Source organism: Zootoca vivipara, chromosome Z2 (genome assembly GCF_965207765.1).
Source record: "Zootoca vivipara chromosome Z2, rZooViv2.hap1.1, whole genome shotgun sequence".
In the NCBI taxonomy this organism is placed as follows: domain Eukaryota; kingdom Metazoa; phylum Chordata; class Lepidosauria; order Squamata; family Lacertidae; genus Zootoca; species Zootoca vivipara.
The window spans coordinates 28,703,524-28,727,869 of record NC_142585.1 but is presented as its reverse complement, the minus strand read 5'-3'; the positions used below and the strand labels follow the sequence as shown (position 1 = coordinate 28,727,869).

General features: G+C 39.8%; 1 protein-coding gene across 1 annotated transcript in view; it reads left to right on the top strand.

The window, feature by feature from the left end:
• ABCB7 (ATP binding cassette subfamily B member 7) overlaps window positions 1-22,095 on the top strand; it is a 50,102-nt gene extending 28,007 nt beyond the window's left edge. The window contains exons 4-15 of the mRNA XM_035113544.3: window positions 705-837; window positions 1,235-1,503; window positions 2,663-2,751; window positions 2,840-2,927; window positions 4,553-4,727; window positions 5,615-5,772; window positions 6,485-6,648; window positions 6,774-6,903; window positions 8,529-8,700; window positions 15,870-15,973; window positions 17,228-17,335; window positions 20,102-22,095. Coding sequence (XP_034969435.1) covers window positions 705-837; window positions 1,235-1,503; window positions 2,663-2,751; window positions 2,840-2,927; window positions 4,553-4,727; window positions 5,615-5,772; window positions 6,485-6,648; window positions 6,774-6,903; window positions 8,529-8,700; window positions 15,870-15,973; window positions 17,228-17,335; window positions 20,102-20,320 — 1,809 coding nt within the window. The 3' untranslated portion in view covers window positions 20,321-22,095. The remainder of the gene's footprint in view (window positions 1-704; window positions 838-1,234; window positions 1,504-2,662; window positions 2,752-2,839; window positions 2,928-4,552; window positions 4,728-5,614; window positions 5,773-6,484; window positions 6,649-6,773; window positions 6,904-8,528; window positions 8,701-15,869; window positions 15,974-17,227; window positions 17,336-20,101) is intronic.
• The last annotated feature ends 2,251 nt before the right edge of the window (window positions 22,096-24,346 follow it).

The following is a 24,346-nucleotide window of genomic DNA, read 5'->3' as shown; positions in this document are numbered from 1 at the left end:
TTTGTCACCTTGTACCTTTAGCTGCAACAGAAATAAGACATTGCTCATCACATTATGACATTACACAATAATGCATTGAGCTGTTCTGTGTGCTGGGCTATGCACACTGTGACAGCTTTGCAGATAAAACTGCTCAGATAACTCAACTTTAGGCACATCTTCTATAATGAAGCATCTAGATCCTCCTTGTGTGCAATTTTCTTGAATGAATCTCATTTATGTACTCCTGAGGTTGGAGACAGAAGTGCTTGGATTTCTGTCCAGCCTGCCCAATGTTATCCTGTCAAGATAGGCAATTGCATTGTACTCTATAAATATTTCCAGCTGAAATGCTCTGACTGCCTCTGATAACTCTTCATAGCTTAATGGCCCTATAAATATATGCTGAGTCTTTCTGCTTTGTGTTTCCCAGTCTTGCCATCACTTTAATGAGCCCCCCAAATGAACTGAAGCACATTCTCAATGAACTGTTTAGTTGAGATGAAAACTGATTTTTATAACGAGCCAGTGGGAAGGTAGCTTTTCTGCTTTGGGGTTGCAGACCTCTTATTGCAGTGCTCATACCCCTGAAATTTGTAGAGCCATCCTTCTAAGTAGTTAATAGCAAAATACCATAATTGTAGCTAATTCAGGGGAAATATTTATACTTTATAAATAAACATTTTAGTACATCTTGCATAATTGCTGCGTTTTGTGCTTTTTAGGCCATGAATATAGTCGTTCCCTTCATGTTTAAATATGCAGTAGACAACCTCAACCAGATGTCTGGAAATGTTCTGAACCTGAATGATGCACCAAATACTGTGGCAACCATGGCAACAGCTGTTCTGATTGGATGTAAGTGTGATGCTTTAATCTGTTGACAGGTGCTGACTTTCTTTGGGAAGGTTTTGGAACATTAACGAACGTGACCTTTTCATTGCTAACTCTGCTAAGCATCTGGAAGTTTTTCCCTACTTTGTTCACAACCAGTTCCTGTAACTTGTTACTTACTTATTTATTTATTTAATACCAGTTCAATACTAAAACAATGATTATAGCAGTAATCTACCATAATAGCAATTCATTCTTTGGGCTTGTTAAAGTCTGCAAATGAAGTATGGATTTTAAAACGATTGAACTTTTGATCTAGTAAGTAACACTGGCAAATATGTGAAATAAAATGTTCCATCTATTAAGGACTTATTGAGGAGCAGCAATATATGCATCTTAATGGTTTTTTTGTTTAAACCAGATGGCATCTCACGAGCTGGGTCTGCTTTATTTAATGAGGCTAGAAATGCTGTATTTGGAAAAGTAGCCCAAAACTCCATCCGAAGGATAGCAAAGAATGTATTCCTCCACCTGCACAACCTGGACTTGAGTTTCCACCTGAGCCGGCAGACTGGAGCATTATCGAAAGCCATTGACAGAGGAACAAGAGGCATCAGCTTTGTGCTCAGTGCCATAGTATTCAATTTGGGTCCCACCTTGTTCGAGGTGGCACTCGTTAGTGGAATTTTGGTATGTATTACTTACCAGAAGCAACAGTAATTGTCATTTTTATTGATGTACATACAGTGATGCTCTATTATAACAGCAACTTTGTTGATCATTTGAATGTGATAAGCACTAAATAGGCAAGCATTGGGTATTGAGATAGTTAGGCATAATTTGGGAAAGACAGTCCTGTTGGCCAAATTGGAACCTCAGTCAGGACAAAGCTGGGGCACCTCCTGATGTACAGTCTTTGTGTAGAGGACCAGGCCAAAGTTTCTCATGCAAAACGACTCTCTTTCAGATGGCCACACTTTTACCTGAATAGCTCTAGAGGTTTTTCTGCTATATATCAGACCTGGAACATAAAGACAGTAGATGAGAAAGTACACAGTGCATTCCCTAGAAATCAGGTGTAATATAATGAACCAACAATTTCATTCACAGAGTTGTAGAGTTGGAAGGGACCCTGAGGGTCATCTAGTCCACTCCCCTGCAATGCAGGAATCTCAACTAGATCACACATAACAGGTGGCCATCTAGCCTCTGCTTAAAAACCTTCAGGGAAGGAAAGTCCACCCTCTCATAGGAGTCTGTTCCAACATGTTCCTACAAAGCACATGAATCTGAAACAGCTTTTCCATTGAGTTCAGTTGACAGCTTAGGTGTGTCCCTTCACACATCCATATCATTGACGCAAAAAATCTGAATAGAGCAGCTCATGTGCAAAGTGAATCTGTGTGTATTGGAGTACATGCAGGGCTGCTGAAATGACCATAAGTTTGTACTATGCACATCTGGACCTTTCAACAGCCTCAATCAAATGTAGTTCAGCACATTGTCTGCCCCAGCCTAATGCCTGGTGCCCTCCATATCTTTTGGCTTACATCTCCTATCAGCCCAAGCATCATATAGCTATGTTCACTGGAAGTATACAGGGAGTTGTGGTCCCGAACAGCTAGAGGGCACCAGAATGGGGAAGAGTGTTGTATTAAGGAGATGGATTACCCATATCACTGTTTTTCTTTCAGTCCTCCTACTGTGCTTCTGGTTTATCTTTACAGAATCATTTCCCTTTTACTTCATGGCATGTCTTGTCAAAACAGATTTGTCTCTGTCAGCATTGTAACCAAAATAATAGAAAACCATTACTGACATTTTCCCTTCTTTCTCTTTCCTTGTTCAGTATTATAAATGTGGCGCAGAGTTTGCACTAGTAACCTTGGGGACATTAGGAGCATACGCAGTATTCACAATAGGAGTTACACAATGGAGGTAAGGCATTTTCCCTAACTGGTTAGGATTAGCTGGTTTATAGAGCTGTGGTGAGAACAAATCTATATGCAAACCTTTTGTCTTGCAGAACTAAATTTAGGATAGAAATGAATAAAGCAGATAATGATGCAGGTAACGCTGCAATTGACTCGCTGCTGAATTATGAAACTGTGAAGGTGAGCCATTAACATTTTTAACTTTTCATATTGTTATTAAGTAGGATAGACTTTATTATCCATTTATATACAGTGGTGCCTCGCTAGACGAAATTAATTCGTTCCACGGGTCAATTCGTGTAACGAATTTTTCGTCTAGCGAGTCCCAGTTTCCCATAGGAATGCATTGAAACTTAATCAATACGTACCTATAGGCTCTGGGGGACTGGCAGCGGCATGCAACGGGGCTTCGGAGAAGGTCCGAAGCCAAGAGGAAGGGAGGCAGGCGAGAGGCGGCAGGAGAAGGTCTTCCGCCGCCGCCACCTCTCGCCCCGCACCCCCGGCACGGAGCACAACTTCTGAGACCTCCGAAGTTGCGTTCCGTGTTGGGGGAGGCAGGCGAGAGGCGGCAGTGGGAGAAGGTCTTCCCCCGCCGCCTCCTCTCGCCCCGCACCTCAGGCACGGAGCGCAACTTCGGAGACCTCAGGGGAGGCAGGCGAGAGGCGGCGGCGGGGGACGGAGCCGAATCGCAGCGGGCGCTGCTTGCCCCTGCCTGTCTTCCCCGAGCCAAGGGGAAGACAGGCAGGGTCAGCCGCCGCACCGCCGCATTTCGGCTCCATCCTCCCTAGCAAAGGAAGATTAGCTGTCAGCTTCCCGCGCTGACAGCTGATATTCCTTTGCCACTTTCTATGCCTCGCGCAACGCAAAACTCTTCTAGCGAGTTTTTCGTTGTGTGAGGCATTCGTAAAGCGAGGCACCACTGTATCTTGATTTTACTCAAAAGGAACTTGTATCTGCTTCCTTCTATTAATAATGACTTGCAAAATTAACCCCAGCTTATGTAGTTCTCCAGAATTTTCATATATTTTGTCTTTGAGTATTCTCTACCTTTATGCTGTAATCTTCAAGCAAAATGACATTTTTGTGGAGAAATGTAGTTTTATACACCTGTTGGTTATCTGGGTTTGCTTACCATTTTTCAGTTACATAAAAAAAGATTATCCTGCGTATTTGGCCTTGTCCCTCTTGATTTGCTTTTCAAAACACGCTTTTTCCATGGTATATGTGGTGTAGTTGTGAGAGAGTCAAACGTAGGACCAGGTTCAAATCTCCACTTAGGCATGAAGCTCACTGAGTAGCACTGGGCAGTTGCTGTCCCACAGCCTAATCTTGCCTCTTAGGATTGTTGTGGCAATAATATTATGGTAGGTTGGGGGAGGATCCCTTGAGGAGGAAAGGGGATAATATTGTGAATAGTATTAGAATAAATTTAAAATGTCATGGGTGCAGGGCAGTAGCAGCTGTAACTGAGTAGCTGTCGGCCACCAAGAACAGGAGACAGGCAGGCATGACATTTGATGCGTCCAGAGCTGGAAGGTAAGCAGCAGTAAACTGCTTTATAGAGTGTTTAGCTAGTTATGTACTAAAACGCCCTCCCCCAACCCGGTACCCCCTGTCAACACTTTGGATTACAACTCCTGTCAACTCCAGCTAGCCCGGCTGTATGGACAGAGACAGATGGGAGCTGTAGTCCAAAGCAATCTCAAGAACACCAGATTGGGGAGGGCTATATTAAAGAATAATTTATGAAGTACAATCCTAAGAATGCTGAGACTCCTTACATTGTCCTCCCCCCTACTTACTAGTATTTCAATAATGAAAAGTATGAAGCTCAGCGATATGATGGGTATTTGAAGACCTATGAAAATGCCTCACTGAAGACTACCACTACCTTAGCTCTACTGAACTTTGGACAAAGTGCTATATTCAGCATTGGGCTAACAGCCATCATGGTACTGGCTAGCAAAGGAATTGTTGCAGGTACCCTGTTTGTGTCTAAAACTCATGTCTTTTTTATGTTGACTGCATGCTTGGATTTTAATTTTTTTATAAAGTCCTAAATAGAAGCACTAAATTCCTTAATTGCAAGCAAGTGAACTAAAATAATGGATGACCTTTTAAATTTTGCTTTCCTTGCAAACAACATCTGTCTGTCTCTTGAGACAGTTCTTCAAATAGGTTTACTTTAAAGGATTATTTTTTAGCTTTATCACAATCAGACTGGAGAGATTCTTAAAATTCTGGAAAAGAGTCAGTTTGTTGGTTGTGGAAATCTTGTGGCAGAATCACCCAGATAGCACCTAGCATTCAGTACCACAAAGTAGTTTTTAAGAATTATCCACTTCTTCGTCATGGGTGGAAATCAGCTGACAAGTCCTAAGCAAAGACAATACGGTAGGATTACATTTAACATGTGCATTTAACTTGTGCAGTTTCAGTCATATGCTGTTGAAGGCAGACTACTTAAAATTGTGCAGGTTAAATTCCAGCAGAGTGGAAAACTTTAAAGCTCTTTTTATGCCAGGTTCACTTGGGGTTACACCTGCTTTGGGAGGCTCTTGCGATATCTTGCCTGGCAATCTGAGTTCCTGCAAGATCTCGCACAAGCATCCCTGGGCTTCCAGAGCTGATGTCATATGCAGGCCTTGCCCTCCAAGCAAGGCAGAGAACTTAATAACCATTTAGATTAGAAAGTAACTTGCACTCATACCTTAAAGGTAGAGGATTAATTAACTGGATAAATTATAACTTGTTTTGAAGTTGCTGCAGCTTGTGTTGAAGAGCAGAACTAAATGACTAAAAAGTGTGGTAGATGTTTGGCAAGCAAACATACTCTAATCCCACTTCTTTCTTTCTTTTTAATTAAGGTAACTTAACAGTTGGAGATCTGGTCATGGTGAATGGACTGTTGTTCCAACTTTCTTTGCCCCTTAACTTTCTGGGAACGGTGTACAGAGAGACGAGGCAAGCGCTAATAGACATGAATGTCTTGTTCACACTGCTTAACGTAGACTCAAAAATTAAAGTGAGTATTGTGCAGCAATAAAACTGTTAGCCCTTTATGCAAAGCTAAGCAAGGTCTGGTATGATTTCACACAGGACGGGGGATTACATGTTGGGATTCCTGCATTGCAGGGGTTGGACTAACTGACCCTCAGGGGTCCCTTCCAACTCTACAATTCTATGATTCTGTGATTCTACCCATAAAATGCTGCTTAAAACCTTTGCCAAATATAATAGAATGAATGCAGTCACCTTGTGGGATTATTTTTGCTTCGTCTGATTGCTATTTTTCTTCTGAAAAAGGAATGCTACATGTGAGGAACTTGCATTTGTTCTTTTGGAAGAATGTTTAGTGGAGAAGCTTTATTTGAACCTGTGTCTCTGAAAGAGCTTTTACCCCCCCCCCCATATATAGTTTGTCATTGTCATACCTTGTGTGCATGCCAGGCATTGAAGTATTATTTTATCACCTTAATTAATGATGCAGAATTTATTGTGCAGAACGCTGCCTAGAAGACAGACTATTATATCAGAAATTCTTGAGCTTTATAGAAAAAATAGGGGGGGGGTAGAAGACACTCTTACCTGTGTGACTGAAATGGCTAGGTTCCCCCCCCCCTCCCGGGAGACAACAGTGGCTGTAGCTTGCACTGAATTAGATCCATTGTTTAGCTTGCTAAGCTCTTTGAAATACCTTCTGGGCAGTGTGTAAAGCAGCGCTTTTCTTTCAATAGGATAAAGAGCTGGCTCCACCCCTGCAGATCACACCACAGACTGCTACCATCGCCTTTGATAACGTGCACTTTGAGTACCTTGAGGGGCAGAAAGTCCTCAGTGGCGTGTCTTTTGAAGTCCCTGCAGGAAGAAAAGTGGCCATTGTAGGAGGTAGTGGGTCAGGGTGGGTAAACAGATGTGCAAAATTCTGCATCATTGATTTATTTATTTATTGTTTTAAAATCGTGATAAAGATATACCAAGCAAGTAACCAAGTTCTAACTTTGTTTCTCGTTTGTTTTTTTAAAGGAAGAGCACAATAGTAAGATTATTGTTTCGCTTCTTTGAACCTCAGAAGGGGGAGATTTACATTTCTGGCCAGAACATACGAAACATCAGTTTGGACAGCCTGAGAAAATCCATAGGAGTTGTACCTCAGGTATTGTGCTTCTTCTCTTTTGGAACCCATAATTCCCTACAAACATTCCCTACAAAGTAGCCACTGCTACTGCAGTGTTGATTTGAAAACAGGAGCAAAGAAGCATCTCAGGATGACAGTCCAGGGCACAAAGGAAGAACAACCATAAAGAGTTTCACTGAACATGGGCAATAATTACAGTTTTCTCAGTCTTTATTTAGATTTACAAACTGCTCTTCAAACACATTTTCAGGCTGTCATACCATAAAATATTGCAACATAATGAAGTAGCCAGTAGACTGAAAATAAACTGTAACAGCTTCTCTGCAAAAGCGGCATCCAAATAGCAAATCTGTAAGAGTTAAAGCAAAATAAAAAGGTCTTTATTTAGCAGAGTGGTCTTCCAGCAAGCCTCTGTGGGGAGAGAATTCCAAAGCCAGGGGACCACCTAGTAGCCACCTCAGATGGTGGGGGAAGCCAAAGGGCCTCTGATGAATAGAGGAATACATGCAGGCCCATGTGGAGACATAAGGCCTTCCAGCTTTTACTGATTACTACTTTTAAAAAACGTATTACGTATATTTATTACAAAAACACTAAAAATACCAGTGATGCGGAAAATAAGAATATTTGGTAGACAGAAAATAGAAATTGTGTCCAGCTCTTGTCTTCACTTTTCTAGTATGTTTTGTCCATTTCAAGAATCTTAAATGAAGTTTTTGAGTGAGTTCTTTTTATTCCACCATTCCACACAATGCTGCCCAAGGCAAATTAGATAAAGCACAAAATAAAATAATTCTATAAATTACATAATAGTATATAGAAGAAGAACAAGCAAGAAAGCAGGGTCATAAAACACATCAAAAAGAAGCAACAGGAGATAAAAGAGCTAACCACCATCATAGAGGAGGCCTAAATGGACTTCTCCAAAAAAGAGAGTTGCAGAGCCCATCAGTAAAAGCCTCCTTGGAAGTACCTCTGTTCTCTGTGGTTAGGTACTTAACAGAATCTGGGTCTCTCCACTGGAGACTCACGTCTTCTTTTGAGACATGTTTGCTAGTTTCTTGCATATGTTTTTCAGGTATCATCATAGATCAAATTTATTTGACATGTTGCTGTTTTTAGTTTGTATTTTTGCCCTTATGCATCTTACCATCCATTTGTTAATGTGATTTCATTTCTATGTGATTTTGTATCATACACTGTTGGTTATCTTACCTGCTTTCATTTAAGCAGCATAAAGGTAGAATTCAAATATTGTAAATAAAGTGAAAAAATGCCAAGTTTTCATGGTTTAGGAAGCTCTGATAATTTAGTAGTATCAGAATGTGAATGAAGCTATTTCAGCTAGCCCCATGAGCTTTCAGTGCTGCATCTTAAGTTATATAATCATTCTGATTTCTGCCAAAACAACAGAAATTATCTATTCGCTCTTGTCTCACACACACCCCTTTTGCTTTCCTGGAGGAGAATTATCCTTGCAGCATCTTTAACCCCTCATTAAAATGTCACTGGAAATGCTGTTGCCTGAAGGGGCTTAGTGAAAGATTCCAGACAATTCACTATTGGCATTTCAGAAAACCCTCTGACTTGTCAATTGGCATTTCATGTTTTCAGAGGTGTTGTTCTGCTTGCATGTGTCCTAGGATTCTGTTCTCTTCCATAACACCATATTCTACAACCTCTTGTATGGCAACATGAATGCCTCTGCAGAAGAAGTCTATGCCGTTGCAAAGCTGGCAGGAATCCATAATGCTATTCTCAGAATGCCCAATGGGTACAGCACACAAGTGGGAGAGCGAGGTCTGAAGCTGTCAGGTAGGTTGACAAATGTGCAACTTTTCTCCATGTTTCCAGTCTTTCTGCTGGCCTCAGGCTTGTTGCAGAGTCTGTAGCTCCCCCCAGCTTTTGGTAAGCTGACTTGCTGTGCAGTAAGGTAAATGCCGAGTTTATTATTAAACGGTAGTCCAGCTGCCTTGAAATTCCAGCGCTGACCATGAAGCCAATTAGAAGCTGGTGGTATAGAGAGCAGAGAGCTACCATTATTCTTCATTCCTCCCCACTCCCAAAATGTAATGTGGCCAATAATGCAGCTGTGTTCAACAAAATATTTAACTAGAATTTAGATGATTCATGGCTGCTCTGTGGAATGAAAAATGTATGCTTTTTAGTCTTAGGCAAGTATAAAGATATTTCATAGTACATCTGATCTGAGTAAAAAGGATTGGCTGTAAATGTGCAACTTCTCTATAATAAATACAGTACTAGCCTATGTTAGGAGGTCATGTTGAAAATGAAGTAATTAAAGACTGGAATTATTTTATGGTCCTAGTAATGTGCTGTTTGGCTGTGTGTAAATGTGAGGATTTAATGTCAGAATTGGGCTTAAGGGGAATGATGATAAATGGTGCTGGGTTGGGAGCCCATTATCCCTATCCTCTGCCCCTTAGCACTGGCCTTTTACAGTATATTCCTGCATATAAGACTACTTTTTAACCCAGGAAAATCTTCTCAAAAGTCGGGGGTTGTCTTATACGCCCAGTCGTCTTATACACCGGAATATACGGTAGCTTTTTTGTGAATTTCTTGGATATCAGACATGTTGTTTTCATGTTAAAGAAAACAGTGACTATTTGTCTTGTGGGATAATATCTCTAGGATTCTTTGGCATTAAACCCTAAAAATACATTGTTAAGGAGGGAAGCATTCTGTTGTAAGTAGATATTATGCAATACTGGTAGAATTGCTTTTATTTGCACCACTCTGCTTGGTTTGTCGTTGTTGTTTTTTCATAGATTGGTGGGCAGAAGGAGGCTAGAGTGCTTAGTTTTTATTACATATTTGGGGGGGATTTATGACTACATGGCTCTAAAGTGTTTGAGATAGATGAACCTGAAATAAAGGACATTGATCTTTGTACAGTGTGAAATAAATTCTATCCCATGTCAACAGTGTAAATTGTTTTTAATGGTTTTTAATACTGCACAATACATCGTTTTAATATCAATGTTGTGTTTCAATTGCAGTAGTACCGTGTTTCCCCCTTTTTAAGGCGTAGTCATAAAATAAGCCATAGCAGCATTTCTAAGCATTTGAGAAATATAAACCGTACCCCGAAAATAAGCCATAGTGATAGGCGCTGTGCGGAAGAGATCACTGAGCTCCCCGAGTCAGCAGCAGCAACGCCGGCCGCAGCAGTGTTTGCTGAGTCCTTTCTTGCTTTTGGGACTTGGTTACTGTGCTGGCTTGGGATGGTGTGTGTGCAATTGCTGTTGCTGCTTCGTGTTTTTCAGCTGGATTCTCTGGGTTCTAAGCACTTTCCCCCGTTTGTTTGTGAAGCAGCACTCGGCTGCAGCCCCTGCCTCTCCCGACGGCTGCATGAATGCGAGGCTGGAGTTGATCGCTATCTCCTTTTCCATTTCTTTTGTCTTTGAGCACCCGGCCCCGCCCCCTCTCCCCTTCGTGGAATGAAGAACAGAGTTTTAGCAGCATTTCCTCATTATAAAAAAAAGGTCAGGAACTTTTACTTTAACCTCAAAAATGGGATATTTCCTCTCTCTAAAAACAACTCTGACCTGAACACCAATAAAACGGGGGTAGATCACCTCCAGTTTATAAATCCGCAAGTAGATCGCAGTCTCTTGGAAGTTGGGCTCTATACTTTGGCTGATTGCAAGCCTTTGCATCTTTAAAAAACAAAAACCATGCGCTTCTCAGTCTTAATTTTCCTTTAATTCATCCCCCTATACCCTCCTCCAACCATTGTCTCCTTCCATTCCTTACCCCCCTCCCTCTCTCCCCACTTCCCTCACTCCTGTGCGATCTCATTTAGTCATATACTTGCTTTTTCTGTTGTGTTGTCTATTTTATATTTAATATTATTACCCTTTATGATGTTATTTTTCCCCTTGCGATAATTATTTATTTTTTATCTTTAACTAACTTTCCTTTCCATATTTTTCCATATATAACTCAACACTTTCCCATTCCTTCTTAACTCTTTGGATAGAGTGCCCCCCCCCATTATTGTTGTTAATTTTACAATTCCTGGATTTTTTATGGAACCGAACAGCTCGGGTGCTTCAGAATGTGCCTTCTGTTGCTACAGGGCTATGGGGCTTCACTATTTGACCCCCCACCCCAGGTTGGGATTTTTAAAGTAGTTCTGTGGGTCCCAGGGCACAGAATCACCCCGATCCTTTCCTTTGTCTAAACAGACCTCTTCCCCCCTGACTTTGGAAGGCTGTGCTTCAAGGGTGATACCAGGGGTTTTTTAAGACCTGCGCCTCTTAAGGATTGTTACGGTCCATAACTTCCATTGCTTTCTACAGGGTTGGGGGTTTAAAGCACTGCCACCCCCACCCCACCCTGCAGGCGCTCGGAACTGGCAGCGCCAACAACGCGCCCAGCAATGTGCAGAAGAGAGCACCGAGCATCCTGAGCCAGTGGGTCCCAGTTGTACCAGCACTTTTTTAAAAAAAAAAAGACACCCCCTGAAAATAAGCCACTGTGTGTTTTTTTGAGGGAAAAAAGTTATAAGACGGTGTCTTAAAAAAGGGGAAACACGGTAGTAATAATAGTAATAATAGCCCTATTCAGATGCTGAGCCCAATGTAATGGAAACTGTGGGGTTTCTCAGGCTTCTAAGAAACAGATTCCATCTTCCACAGCATAGTAGTGGCCGCAGGAGATTTGCTTCTCTAACTGGAGGAAGCTAATGCTGCATACTTCATATAATTAATATGCAGTATTCCTACAGTAGTCCTGGTGAACATCCTTTCAACATAAAAAGAACAGTGACTTCATTAAAACTCAAAAATTGAATAAGCTAAAAAGGAAACTGGCTCTTTTAAAATCCACTTGTTTTTAAAATATCTGCAAGTATTTGCTTGCTTAAGTAATGAATCTGTTTGTAGTACAGTGGTACCCCTGGTTATGAACGTAATTCATTCCGGAGGTCCGTTCTTAACCTGAAACTATTCTTAACCTGAGGTGCCACTTTAGCTAATGGGGCCTCCTGCTGCCACCACTGCACAATTTCTGTTCTCATCCTGGGGCAAAGTTCTTAACCCGAGGTACTACTTCCGGGTTACCCGAAGTGATTGTAACTCAAAGTGTTTGTAACCTGAGGTACCACTGTAGAAACAGGACGATGTCCTTCAGTTTGTTAAACCTCCTTGGGAAACATGAGTAGGGCCCACAAATTTAAAGACATAGCAGTGGAAAGTCCACAAACACAGCTGCATGTAATTACATGATTCCTGCGAACTCTAATGTGGAACTAGTGTATTTACTTTACTAGTGTATTACTTTCCATCTGGGAAAGTAATGCCAGTGGAGTGAGTTGATGATATGTGCTCTACAACAAAAAAGCAAAAGTCATCACAACAACTTTATTGTTCAATAAAGTTTTCAACCAGTAGATCCTCTTTGATTTTGCCTCTAGTGCAGGATCTGTGTTCTAAAATACGAGCTTTAACAGGGCAGGTGATGGCACCAATGCATATTAACTGACAAGTGCATTAGATTAAATAAATCACATTTTGGGTGCCACAGTTAGTGAACCCATTCGATTTCAGAATCGTAGAGCTGTTAGGGACAAGATAAGAGGCCATTCCAATAGCTTGGTTGCAGGCTAGACAGCCTCCACACTTAAAAGTGTCCCAATGGTAGATGAGAAATTTTCTGTGGTCTTTTAAAATCATTGTGAACCAGAAAATCTTTTAAATTGTGGGTTCTGCAGAACCATATCAAGGGAGGGAGATCACAACCCACAATATGAGATACAATGCCCCAGTATCTGTTTATGATTTGTCTTACCTCCATCGTCTGTGGGCTAAATTCAAAAGAGCAGGTGATACGTTTTTGTGGTATTTTGCTTTTGAGTACAAGAATGTCCCGTCTGTCACATGCATCTACTTTCACTTGGGCTTTATGAATAATATGCTGGAGATATCCTCTATTTGCCAGGGCAATCTCTAGCTCACGTCCCACTCGTTGTACACGTAGGGGAATTCCTTTTCCTCTGCAAAAATTGGCCCAAAGATAGGTTACGTTTGAGATTGTATGGATGATACAATTTAAAATGTAAAGAAGTGTTATGGTCAAAACACCAATGAGAAGAGTCGTTTAAGACTATCAGACGTCCCCGTTTCCCGGGGACAGTCCCTGGATTTACAAATCAGTCCCCTGACAAAACCCATCTATTTAGTAGGAAGTTGAAAAGTGTCCCCTGATTCATTGAAAAAAATATGGTAACCTTAGCAGTAGTTGATTCATCCAAGATAAAAAGGCAGGATATCTATTGGCATTTTTAAAAATCAAAAAGATATCATCAATCAACCTTAGATAGAAAGCCAGATCTGAAGCAAAAAGATTATTAGGACAGTACACAAAGTGATGCTCAAATTCAGGCATAAATAAATTGGCTATGGAAGGAGCTATGGGACTACCCATGGCAATACCCTTCGCTTGAAGATAGAAGGTATCTGTATCTTAAAAAATTGTTCTCCAAAGCTATGTCTAATAAGTCCATTAAAAAAATGTTTTGGAGGATTTCAAAAGGTATGTTGTTCTAGAGAGTCTGACACAGGTGTAGGCTTCCTCATGAAGTATGGAGGTATATAAAGATTTAAAATCCAGAGTCACCAGGAGAGAATCAGAAGGAATTACCACTGATTCAAATTGTTGAATGAAATCCATGGAGTCCCTAATGTATGACGGAATCTTAGGTATGAGTGGTAACAGAAAACAATTTACAAATTTAGCCAAAGGTTCCAGAATGGAATTACTACCAGAGACAATAGGTCTTCCAGATGGGAGAAATCCCACCTTCTGAATCTTAGTTAAAATGTAGAAACAAGGTATTCTAGGAAATTGGTTAATCAAATAACCACCTTCTGTAGATGTAATGTAATTTAAAGCCAAACCACCCTGCATAACCTGTTTAATAGGTCTGGTGATCCTGTTAGTAGAGTCACATGCAATGGGGGTGTAATATGTGGTGTCAGAAAGTTGTTGCTGTATTTCATATGTGGTATTTAAATATAATGAAAGTAAAGCTTTCTTCATTTACTACTTATGTAATAATGATGAATCTTTCCCTTCATTTCATTATTGTTAGGTTTAAACCTTTAAACAGTGTGCTTAACACCTGATTTATTTGAAAATATGAACCTGTGAAATTATTTTGGACAGAACACAGCCAATAATGACTGCAGTCTTTTGTGTAGTTTTGTATGTTTGGCACTAATTTTATAGGAGTTGCACACTCAGAATGTTGTAGGATTTCAGTCATGAGGATTTGAAGATGGAGTAAGGATGAATTTAATTGTGATCTGAAGCATAGAAACTGCAGTTATAAATTAACAGCTTTGCAATATGATATGGGGAGAGCAATACACAGCAACTGCATTTCCAGGAAAACAGATGTTTAAGGACTGCATTTCATGTTATACCATTGCTGCAGAGAAAAACACCCTTGTTTTATTTTAAAAAACCCAATTTGTAACCATTTGAAATGAGGTACGCAGAATCCTAGTTACACGGAAATCTAGTTACCATTAGCCACAGTTAGCCTTGATGACATAATACTAAACCATAATTAGAGCAATGGGGGGGGGTACAGGGCAGGGATGAAATCCACGAACCTCCTGCACGCTTTTTAGGCAAACACAATGTTTCAATCAGACTACCAAAGTGTCATGAGATTGTCAAATAAGAAACTTTTGCACAATATTCTCAGATGTATGTGTTGGGAATCCAATCTGTTAGCAGTGCATGTATATGCAGCAAAAAGAATGGGTGCCATTTTCATATGGTCAATACAATTTCTTATGCAGAATAACTTTCCATGGAGGCATTGGGTCACATTTGAATTGACCCTTGAGCACAAGAGTTCTATGAACCCATGCTGAGCTCCACATAGTGCTGTCTGGGCAATTATGTGTTAAAGAAATCCTTCTCACATTTTAATTTTTTGTCATGAGAGTGACATGCATAGAATGTGAAATGGACATGGGAGGAGACATGGGGAAATAGGCCATTATGCATTATGTGGTCATTGCATACTCTTTCAAATACAGGCAGTAAAAAATGCAACACACTTCGGACTAGGCTGTTATGAAGGGGGAGAAAAGCAGAATTTTCATCTTGGGTGAATAGTTCAATTTCTGTTTATTGCTCAGCTTCAGCACAGCCACTTAAGGCTCAAAGTGAAATGAGATTATTATCCTCCTAAAGTGGTTTGCTAAAACAAGTCAGTGTTAGTTAGGAGGTCATATCACCAGGAATATGAAAGAATTAAATGGAAGCCTTGTCAAATCTTTGAAATGCAGTACAGGAAGGCAGATGCATATATAGCCATTAATTACTTGCAGTGCCCCTAAAGCCCCAAATGGGTGTATTTTTAAAAATAAAAAATAGCACAACTTGTATCCAAAGTGGCATGGAAAAGTTGGCCTAATGGTAACCTTAGTGAATTGGGGGAAAAATGCACCCTGGATACATCTGGTTCCTCTATAGCCAAGTCTTTATGATCCCAGCTTTAACTGGCAACATGTGTGTTGTGCAGGAATAGACTCTAAAATAGATGCTGTTTTTGCTAATATGTGCTCCTCTAAGAGGCAAAATTTCCGCATCACCTGCAGTTGTCAGTCATACTGCATGAGCCCACCTGATACTCAGAAAACCCTGTCTGAATGCAGCCCTAAATAGTAGCTTAGCTATGGAATGACAGTTGATTGTATGTTATGACTTTTCTAGAAGAATGTCTCATTCATTCTGATAAGACTTGCTGTTCCAATGCTGCATTTGTTTTGTTCGTTGTTTGATTATACTTAAACTATAGCCTTCATCTGAGTTGCTTGGAGTCTTTGATAGCTTTGAAGGAGCAAAGGACATTTCACTGGGTGGGTGAAGAAAATGTGCTGGTGTTGGGTTATTCAAGGGTAAAAATAACCCTCAGTGGGTTTGTTTAATCTTTTCAGGTGGAGAAAAGCAGAGAATTGCTATAGCCAGAGCAATCTTGAAGAATCCTCCCATTATCCTCTATGATGAAGCTACTTCATCTTTAGATTCAATTACAGAAGAGGTAAATTAAGCTACAGAACACATTAGTTTTCCTGCTTCATCCTTATACAATCCTGCTTTGCCACTCTACCAAATTCACAAAGGCCAGAAGTTGGGTGCAACCCTTCTTGAGCTGGATGCAGAAATAGTTGGGACCTGTTCTAAATAGGTTCCAGCATAATCTCTTGTATCCTGTGAAGTACCGTACTTGGGATCACCTGTCCTGCTCAGTGTGATATGAAAGGGAAATAGATTGTTGCTACTTAACATTCATAAAAATAGTTCCTGTAAATTCTTGTTGCAAAACCTTTTTGTGGAGCATCCTAACTGAAATACAGGTTGGGTGCACATAGATCTCTGGCCTGGTATCACTTTATATTCAAAAGCAAAGCTGTAAAACATCAAGATGTTGTGACACACATGTCATGACATTACTGTAGCAACTGCATCAGACTTATGAAACTGTTAAATACAGAAATCTCAGCACCAACAATAATTTTCTAAACCAATCATCCTGTCTATAGCAAATACGTAGTTGTTGGTTGCTAAGTGTCTCTGTTCACTTTAGATTACTTGAAGTAAATAACCTGTTGACCTCCACTCATAAGGTTGCCAGCCTGCTGGCAGTCAGTTGAAGCACATGGTCCCTTCTAGTGTGTAGTAAGTTAAAATATATACCTTTCAAGAGTAACCTCATTGGATTCTATTCACAGATTGGAATGTGAATTTCTAGTGAATGTTCTACTTCTTGCCTTTTCATTTTGATATAATTATTGTGAGGTTGTCAAACGAAGCTGAATATTTACACAACACAGCTGCACTTTAAAAGCATCAAGTTAAAAATTCACGTCTTTCCCCGCCAATGTGTGCACCAAGCAATCAGCAAAGTAGCAAAATGTATGTCTTGTGCTGCCCAAGTTCATTTTTAAAGGAACTGCTTTTCTAAAGGAAGCAAAAATGCTCCCCCCCCCAGGTGCACATTACCCTTATTTAGAAACTAGATTTAGAAGCCCAGCAAAGCCCCTGATGGGGTATCTAGACTGGAAAAACTTTTGTAATAATCAGTATTGGAAGTTTTCAAAGTAGCTAACCCCTGAATCCTTGAACTTTTGTTTCTCAAACTAGTCACCTCTTTCTTATGTAGTAACTTTGGAATTGCTGGTGACCCTTCTTAACAAGTGATTAAATTATTTTCATTTGATGGCTTTCTTAAGATGGTCCCTCTGCCCTGAAAGGCATAAAATGTTCAATGCTTCACATATCTTTAATCTTACAGAACATCTTGAATGCCATGAGGGATGTGGTGAAACACAGAACATCCATTTTTATTGCACACAGATTGTCAACAGTGGTTGATGCAGATGAAATCATTGTCCTGGATCAGGTGAGACCCAACTTCCTGGTAGAAAGTTGCTGTAGTAATCTGGGTGTGAGTCTTTCGAAGGTACACAATTTGTAATCTTCTCTCTGGAATTATGCAATCTTTCTTAAAATCCAGTCATGCTAAAGAATATAGCCCAGCTTTCTTTAAGGTCATTTCACTACAAACACACTCTCCATCAGTTATCAATATCTGAAAGTGTGCGTGCATTTTCACATACACTCAAGGACATAGGAGCAAACTGGTAATATTGCCTACTTAGTTTCACTGGGTGACTTGGTGGTGGTGGAAGAAGCATTGTGTGTTTCATAAACCCTAGTGCATTTGTTCTGTTCTTACTCTGCTGTATTTCTAATGTGCATCTACATGAAAGCGTACCAGGAATGTGACTACTTTTCAAAAGCTTGCAATTGTTTTGCCATTCAATAGAAATTTGACAATAAGATCACATCCCTGTGGACATTTCTTCTGCAGCAAGATACTCTTCACTAAATGAGAAATTTAATACACTAGACCCTGTTGCAAAATCTCTAGGTTTTCCCCCCCCTTGCTTTAAATAAATTGTAACCCACATTTCCACAAAACTATCCAAGGCAACTTGCATCGTATTTGCTAACAGCAGACTCCACTGTCCAAATGCCAGTTCCGTGCACAAGGGGGGGTATCATCAGACTCAAGGGGGACACTGAGGTTTGCAGAAGTAACAAAAATAGATTCAGAAAGAAAACTGAGGTGGGTGAGGGGAAACAGCCTGATGAGGACCAAACATTCTCAGCAGTCACAAATGTTGACTGTTGGAGTTGGGAGACATGATAGACAAAAAATCAGGGTTAGGAGAGGGAAATGGAGTATCCCTGGAAAGCCTCTGGGTGGGGACCCCAAAAGGAGCACTCATTTTGCTTTGGGTCCCACACCCACTTATTTTTTAAAAAAATGCAATGTAAATTCAATAAAATAAAGACCAATTGACTTTAAAAAAAGAGGTGGGGGAAAATCAACAAATTCTGGAGGAAAGTAACAAGATAAAAATGTTTTTTTAAGTGGCTCTTATAGTTTCCGGTTCAACAATGAATTCTTCAGTGTTGCTTATTTTAAACTTCCGTGTTGTTCCTCTTATTAAATATATGAGTTAAGCAGAAGAATTTAGAGAAGAGAACTTCTAAATGCTTCATTTCAAATTTCCAAATGCACTTTTGTTGCTCGTTTTAGAATTACTATCTGGCAGGATAGGGCCTGTTTGAATAATATGTACTGCAAAAGAGTTATGCTAGTCTGCTGTCTCTGCCTGGCACCCAAATATAGGGTGTGTGTGTGTGTGCAGGAAATAAAGTGAAAGAGTGTTTGTTCCTTCACTGGTGGGAATGGCTGCAAGGAAAATCACTTGAAAACCTTAAGCTGTTCATACACAGTTCTCTCCCATGTTCATGTGTCCTCTTTTTTTTTTTTTGGATCCAACAGATTCTGTTTTAGTGGAGTGGCTTTCATTTCTGTGATTTTCCTTGATGAGACAATTAGTAATAGCATCCCAGTTTCTTTTAAAGTGCCTTGCACCACCACCAATCTTTTACAACAGAGTGCTGGGTGTGGGACAGCCATCTTTTCCCATTGTCTCTCTTCTATGTACTTCCGACACCAGTTTTTTTTTTTTAAGTATCTATGGGGATGGATCCAGCAAATTTCAGCCTGGTTAGCTTAATGTTTGTCCTGGGAAAACTGGTAGAAATTGTGGTTAAAAATAAAATAACCAAGCATATAGAAGAACAAGTTGTAATGAAGCAGAGCCAGCAGGGCAAGTCCTGTCTTATGAACCTATCAGATACTTTGAGAGTACCAACAAGCATATAGATAAAGATGATCTGGTTAACAATAATGTACCTGGACTTTCAAAAAGCTTTCAACTGCCAAGGAATAAGAGAAGTCCTCTTGTGGTTCAGAAATTGGTTAAGCTGCAGGAAGCAAAGAGTAGGTATAAATGGACAGTTCTTCAAATGGAGAGGTGTAGAAAGTGCATTAATATTGCAACCTGTGCTTTTTAACTGGTTTATAAACAATCTAGAGTTAAGAGAGAGATTGAAGTGGCCAAGTTTGCTGATACTAAATTATCTAGGATTGTTAAAACCTAAAGAGATTGTGAAGAGCTCCCAAAGGACTTTTGCAGTTCAGTGTAAACAAGTGTAAAGTGATGCATGTCAGGGCCCAAACATCTAAATTTCACACATACGCTCATGGGGCCTGAACTGGCAGTGACTGTCTAGAAATGAGACCTTGGGGTCATAGCAGTTAGCTTGATAAATATGTTGACCCAGGGTGTGGCAGCTGTGGGAAAGGCAAATTCCATGCTAGGGATCATTAGGAAATGAAGAATAAGCTGTCTATAGCACAACTCCTTTATATAAATCTATGGCGCAACCACTTCTGGAATACTGTGTGCAGTTCTGGTTACCTCACTTCAAAAAGGTTATTGTCAAGTTCATAAAGGTTCAAAGAGGAGCAAACAAAATGATCAGGGGTGTGTGGAATGACTGCTATGAGGAAAAGTTGCAGTATTTAGAACTTTTTGGTTTATAGAGAAGACAAGTAAGAGGCAACATTATAGATGAGCTAAGATGTAAGAAGGGCATGGAAGAAAGGAGAAAACAGAGTATACACAAGTAGCCAAGGGTGCTCTTTCCTTATTCAAAATCAGGGTGGCTATATGTGCACTGTTTGTTCCTTCCTGCTCGAGTCTGTTTTGATCACCAACTTCATGTTGTTGTTTAAAAAAAACAGGGTAAAGTTGCAGAGCGTGGCAGGCATATAGATCTCCTTACCAGTCCCAGCAGCCTCTACTATGAAATGTGGCACACGCAGAGCAGCAGGATGCTGAACAGAAATACTAACGAAAGGTGGGAGGAGAGAACCAATCACCTGTCCAAAGACGAGGAAAGGAAGAAGCTGCAAGAAGAGATCATCAACAGCGTGAAAGGCTGTGGGAATTGTTCTTGCTGAGTGTGAGCTCAATTCATGTCCCCTTCTTCATCCCAACCCTGGTTTAAGGGTGGCACAAATTCACACTGAAGCTGTTTTCTGCATTCAACAGAAGAAACAGTTCAGAGATTCTGTTGTCCATGTTAAAAAAATAAAGAAAAGGCTTTTCCCCGTGGAACACAAGTTCTTTAACCAAAGGATGGTTTTACATCTGCCTCCCCTTACCTCAGATATTAATGAAGTCATAGGAATCAAGTCAAAACTGCCTCAGAACATCTGATTGATAACATGTTTTTGGTGAAAGACATGTATACACTTTTTCAGCAATTGTTTGTAAAGTGGTGTAAATCCCTTTGCTCTGGCCAGAATATAATAATATGACCTGCCTTGTGATATGTTTGTGTTATATTACTCTTCCCCACTGATGGTGGATTAGAAATGTTTTTTTAACAAAAGCCAGTTAACTAAAATGTCTCTGTTAGTGAAGAAAATGATTTTTTAACATTCTTTAATAATTGTTTGGTTTGTTAGAATTTGTATCCCTTTGTAAGGAATAATGGATTTCAAGCCTGTGGCAGCAAATTCAAAACACAAAGATTTCTGCTTAGTCCCTTAACTCATTCCCTTTCTTATAGCACAAGGGAAGAATACATATTTCTGGGGGGACTAAGCTCCCAAAATTATGAAGAGAATGTCTCTTTTTAAATGATCAGTGTACCTTGCAAGGTAAAATAATGAAGGTTAGTCATCTCCATTCTCAGCTACTCCTGGAACTGCACAAGTAATTGATTCCCCTCCCCCCATTTTTTAAAAATGAATTTTCAAAAGAAAGTTATCTCAAATTCTGCAAAATACAGCGTTATCAAACAGAATCTGATGATAGTACACATAGTCCATATACAATTATAGACTACTGTCAAACAAAACTAACATAAAATAAAACCAAATAAATAAACTACATGTATGTGACTGCACAGAAGGCAGCGACTGGAACTGTTTATAGTATAGACACAGTGCTGAAATAAGACAGGATTATAAAACATGGACCCTATTATAGAAAGGGAAATTAATTGAAGTATTCAAACGCCCTGAGACACTGTATCAGCTGTATTCATTTGTAGGCCAGGTGGGGTCCTTGGCAATGTACTTCCTTTTTCTTTAGTCCTTGAGGACTCTCAGCTTCTTCCTTAGTTTTTCCAGCAGGGCAATATACCACACAGTAGTTTACCAAGTAGTAAGATTGACCCCACCATCTACATTTTCCCAAAACTCTGTGATGGTCATTCTTAAGCCTATTTAGTGTCTGGGTTCATATTTGAGCAAAATTCTATAAATATTTTAAGTAACAACTTTTGAATAGTGTGAAGAAAAGAATCAAACTTTCAGGAAATGATTCTGTTAAATTCCAATGAAAATTCAATAAAAATATTGTCAGTTATTGTTTTACCAATAAGTCAGTTTTCTGTTGAGCGGTGCAGGGTGTCTTCAAATCTGTGGGCACCGTTAGGAGTCCCTTTCATTTGGGCCCAAGTAGGTTGTTAAGTATTGATGAAGAAAATGTATTTATGTAATAAATTGGTGTATGACATGACTTTGATTAAAAATATACTGTTCTCATAAATAGTGACTCTTCTAAACTTTTAACATATTAGGTTGATGACATTTAGTCCAGATACACTTACCTGTTACTGTTGAGTTCTAGTTCTGTGGCATTTTCTTTGTTCCTATTGCAGGTTTTTCTCCTTAAGGAAGCATCTGGTGGAGAGCTGTAAATAAAGAAACATGTTAGCAGATGAGCACATTCTGTATACTTTGGGCTTAAGTTCAGTTTAAAAACTGTAAATGTGTTCTCATTCATTACCTTTACCCTAAAGGAACAGTGATACTTTGTTAATATCCTTGATTTTGTTGAAAAAAAGTAGTAGTTTTGCATTATGGGTGGTCTTCACATTTTGGCTTTTGATATTTGCTACAAAGCTGGCATTGATTATTTTTTTACACTCATTTACAACTTATTGAATACTTATATTGGACCTGGTAGGATTCCATCTGAGCTCAAATGTCATTTGTGTATATAGAAATTGCAAGGCAATCTTGGTTTTGCCTTTTGAGGCAACTGGATGTTGTAATGTAACACCAGTCTTGCCATGCAAAACACTGAAGCTGTTTAATAGTCATGGACAACAGCTGTAAACGTAGAATCTCTTGGCTCTATAAACATATCTGCATATTCTAATGATGCAAAGATGGGTCATTTTGCTGTAGCTCAACCAGATAACAAAATAAAAAGCATATAACATCAAAATGGAGCAGGATAGATAATGGTAAGTTCTACGGGATCTCCCATTTCATTGCTTGCCTCTTGCCTGCAAGCTGAAGTATGTGGAGTACATGGTGAAAGCCAATACCTGTTTTTCACCCAGGTAGAGACCTAGATATGAACTGGTGTCTGATCTGTCCCCGTGTATGCCTTTGTAGAGGGGAGTAGTTCACGGCTTTAATTTTTTTTTGCTTCTTCTAACATCTTAGACATAATTCCTAAATAGTTGCAATTAATGGGCAAACTCCTTAAAAACAGAATGCTGTGAAATAGCCAGGGGGGATGGGATGCTGTTAGCCAACACATTGGCTGTCAATAGGCATACCTCTGGAAATTTCTTTTGGCTTTTATTCCTGACTGCATTTTTATTCCTAATAATATCATTTTTTAAAAAATGAAATTATATCAGGTCTTTATTTCGGTTGCAACTTGTACAGTACAGATAATAGTGCCCCCCCCCCAAAGCACCCATAGTAAAATTGTTGTATACAAAACATTCATCAGGAAGTTACTTTATCATCATTCATTTATTGTGTGTGTAGATAATTATTACTAGAATAAATTATTTCTGAATACAAATGAGTGTCCTGTTAACATGGCTTATTATAGTAGCCAGCTTCAACATCAGTTCCAAGAGGGGAACCCAACATTTTCTCTGTCCCTCGTATGGAAAAAAAGCCCTGATCACATCTGCCCTGACAGAGCAGTCTTGCAATTATTCTGCAACATAAGTGATATGAGAAGAAATTATAGTGTTTTGAGTTCTAATAGTGGTTGGTGGCATGTTCTGGTCCATGGGGTCACGAACTAAATGACTAAACAACAACAGTGGTTGGTGGAAAATCTTGCATGACTGTTTAGAAGAAGGGAGAGTTCTTTATGTGCCTTGTCACCTCCCACAATTATCTTTCTCATTATTAGAAGTATGGAAGTTGCTCTGCCTAATGATTTTAGATCACACCTTTTAATCTAGCTATGGTCACAATTCGCCTTTAGCCTATCTGTGCCAGGGAAGATGTTGCCAGATTATGTATATCAAAGCTTTGTAATTGTGCAGCCACAAAGTATTTATATAGATCAGAAAGATGTTATTGGATAGGAACCTGTTTTTCTGAAAGTAGCAAGGATACCTTCTCTCTTCTGTTCTCTCGCCTCACCAAAGAAAATCCTTGAACTCAGCTTGGAAGTGCTTGCAATATTCACTAAGCTTAGCTACAGCCACCTTGTGGTTTGTTTTAATTATACTTTCCTCCAAGGAGCTTTCCCTACTTTTTATCCTGACAGCAACACTGTGAGGTAAGTTCAGCTGGGAGATAGTGACTGGCCATTAATTGCCCACTGAGCCTCATGGCTGAGTGGATTTGAATCCAGGTCTGGTAGTGTAAGCACTACAGCATACTGGCTCTCGACTGCAGTAGGAGTGAGGACAGAGCCTGTATTGAGAGGAAAGGAGCTGGAGGCAGCTGGAGGAAATTGATGGAGACCTGCATCCCCTCCTTTTGTCAGAACCATCCAGAAAGCTGGCTAAATTCAAAAAGTGTCCAGGTAAGTATATATGCCCATGTATTAAATTTACTCCCCTTGCCTTAAATTTACAATTCATGGTAAAGTCTTGCTAGGCTTGCAGAAACAAGTTTTTAGCAGGCACGGAAAGCACAGTGAAGGTGCCTACCTAATGTCAGTGGTCAGGGGGTTCCTGAGAAATAGGTGGCATCACCCTGAAGAAT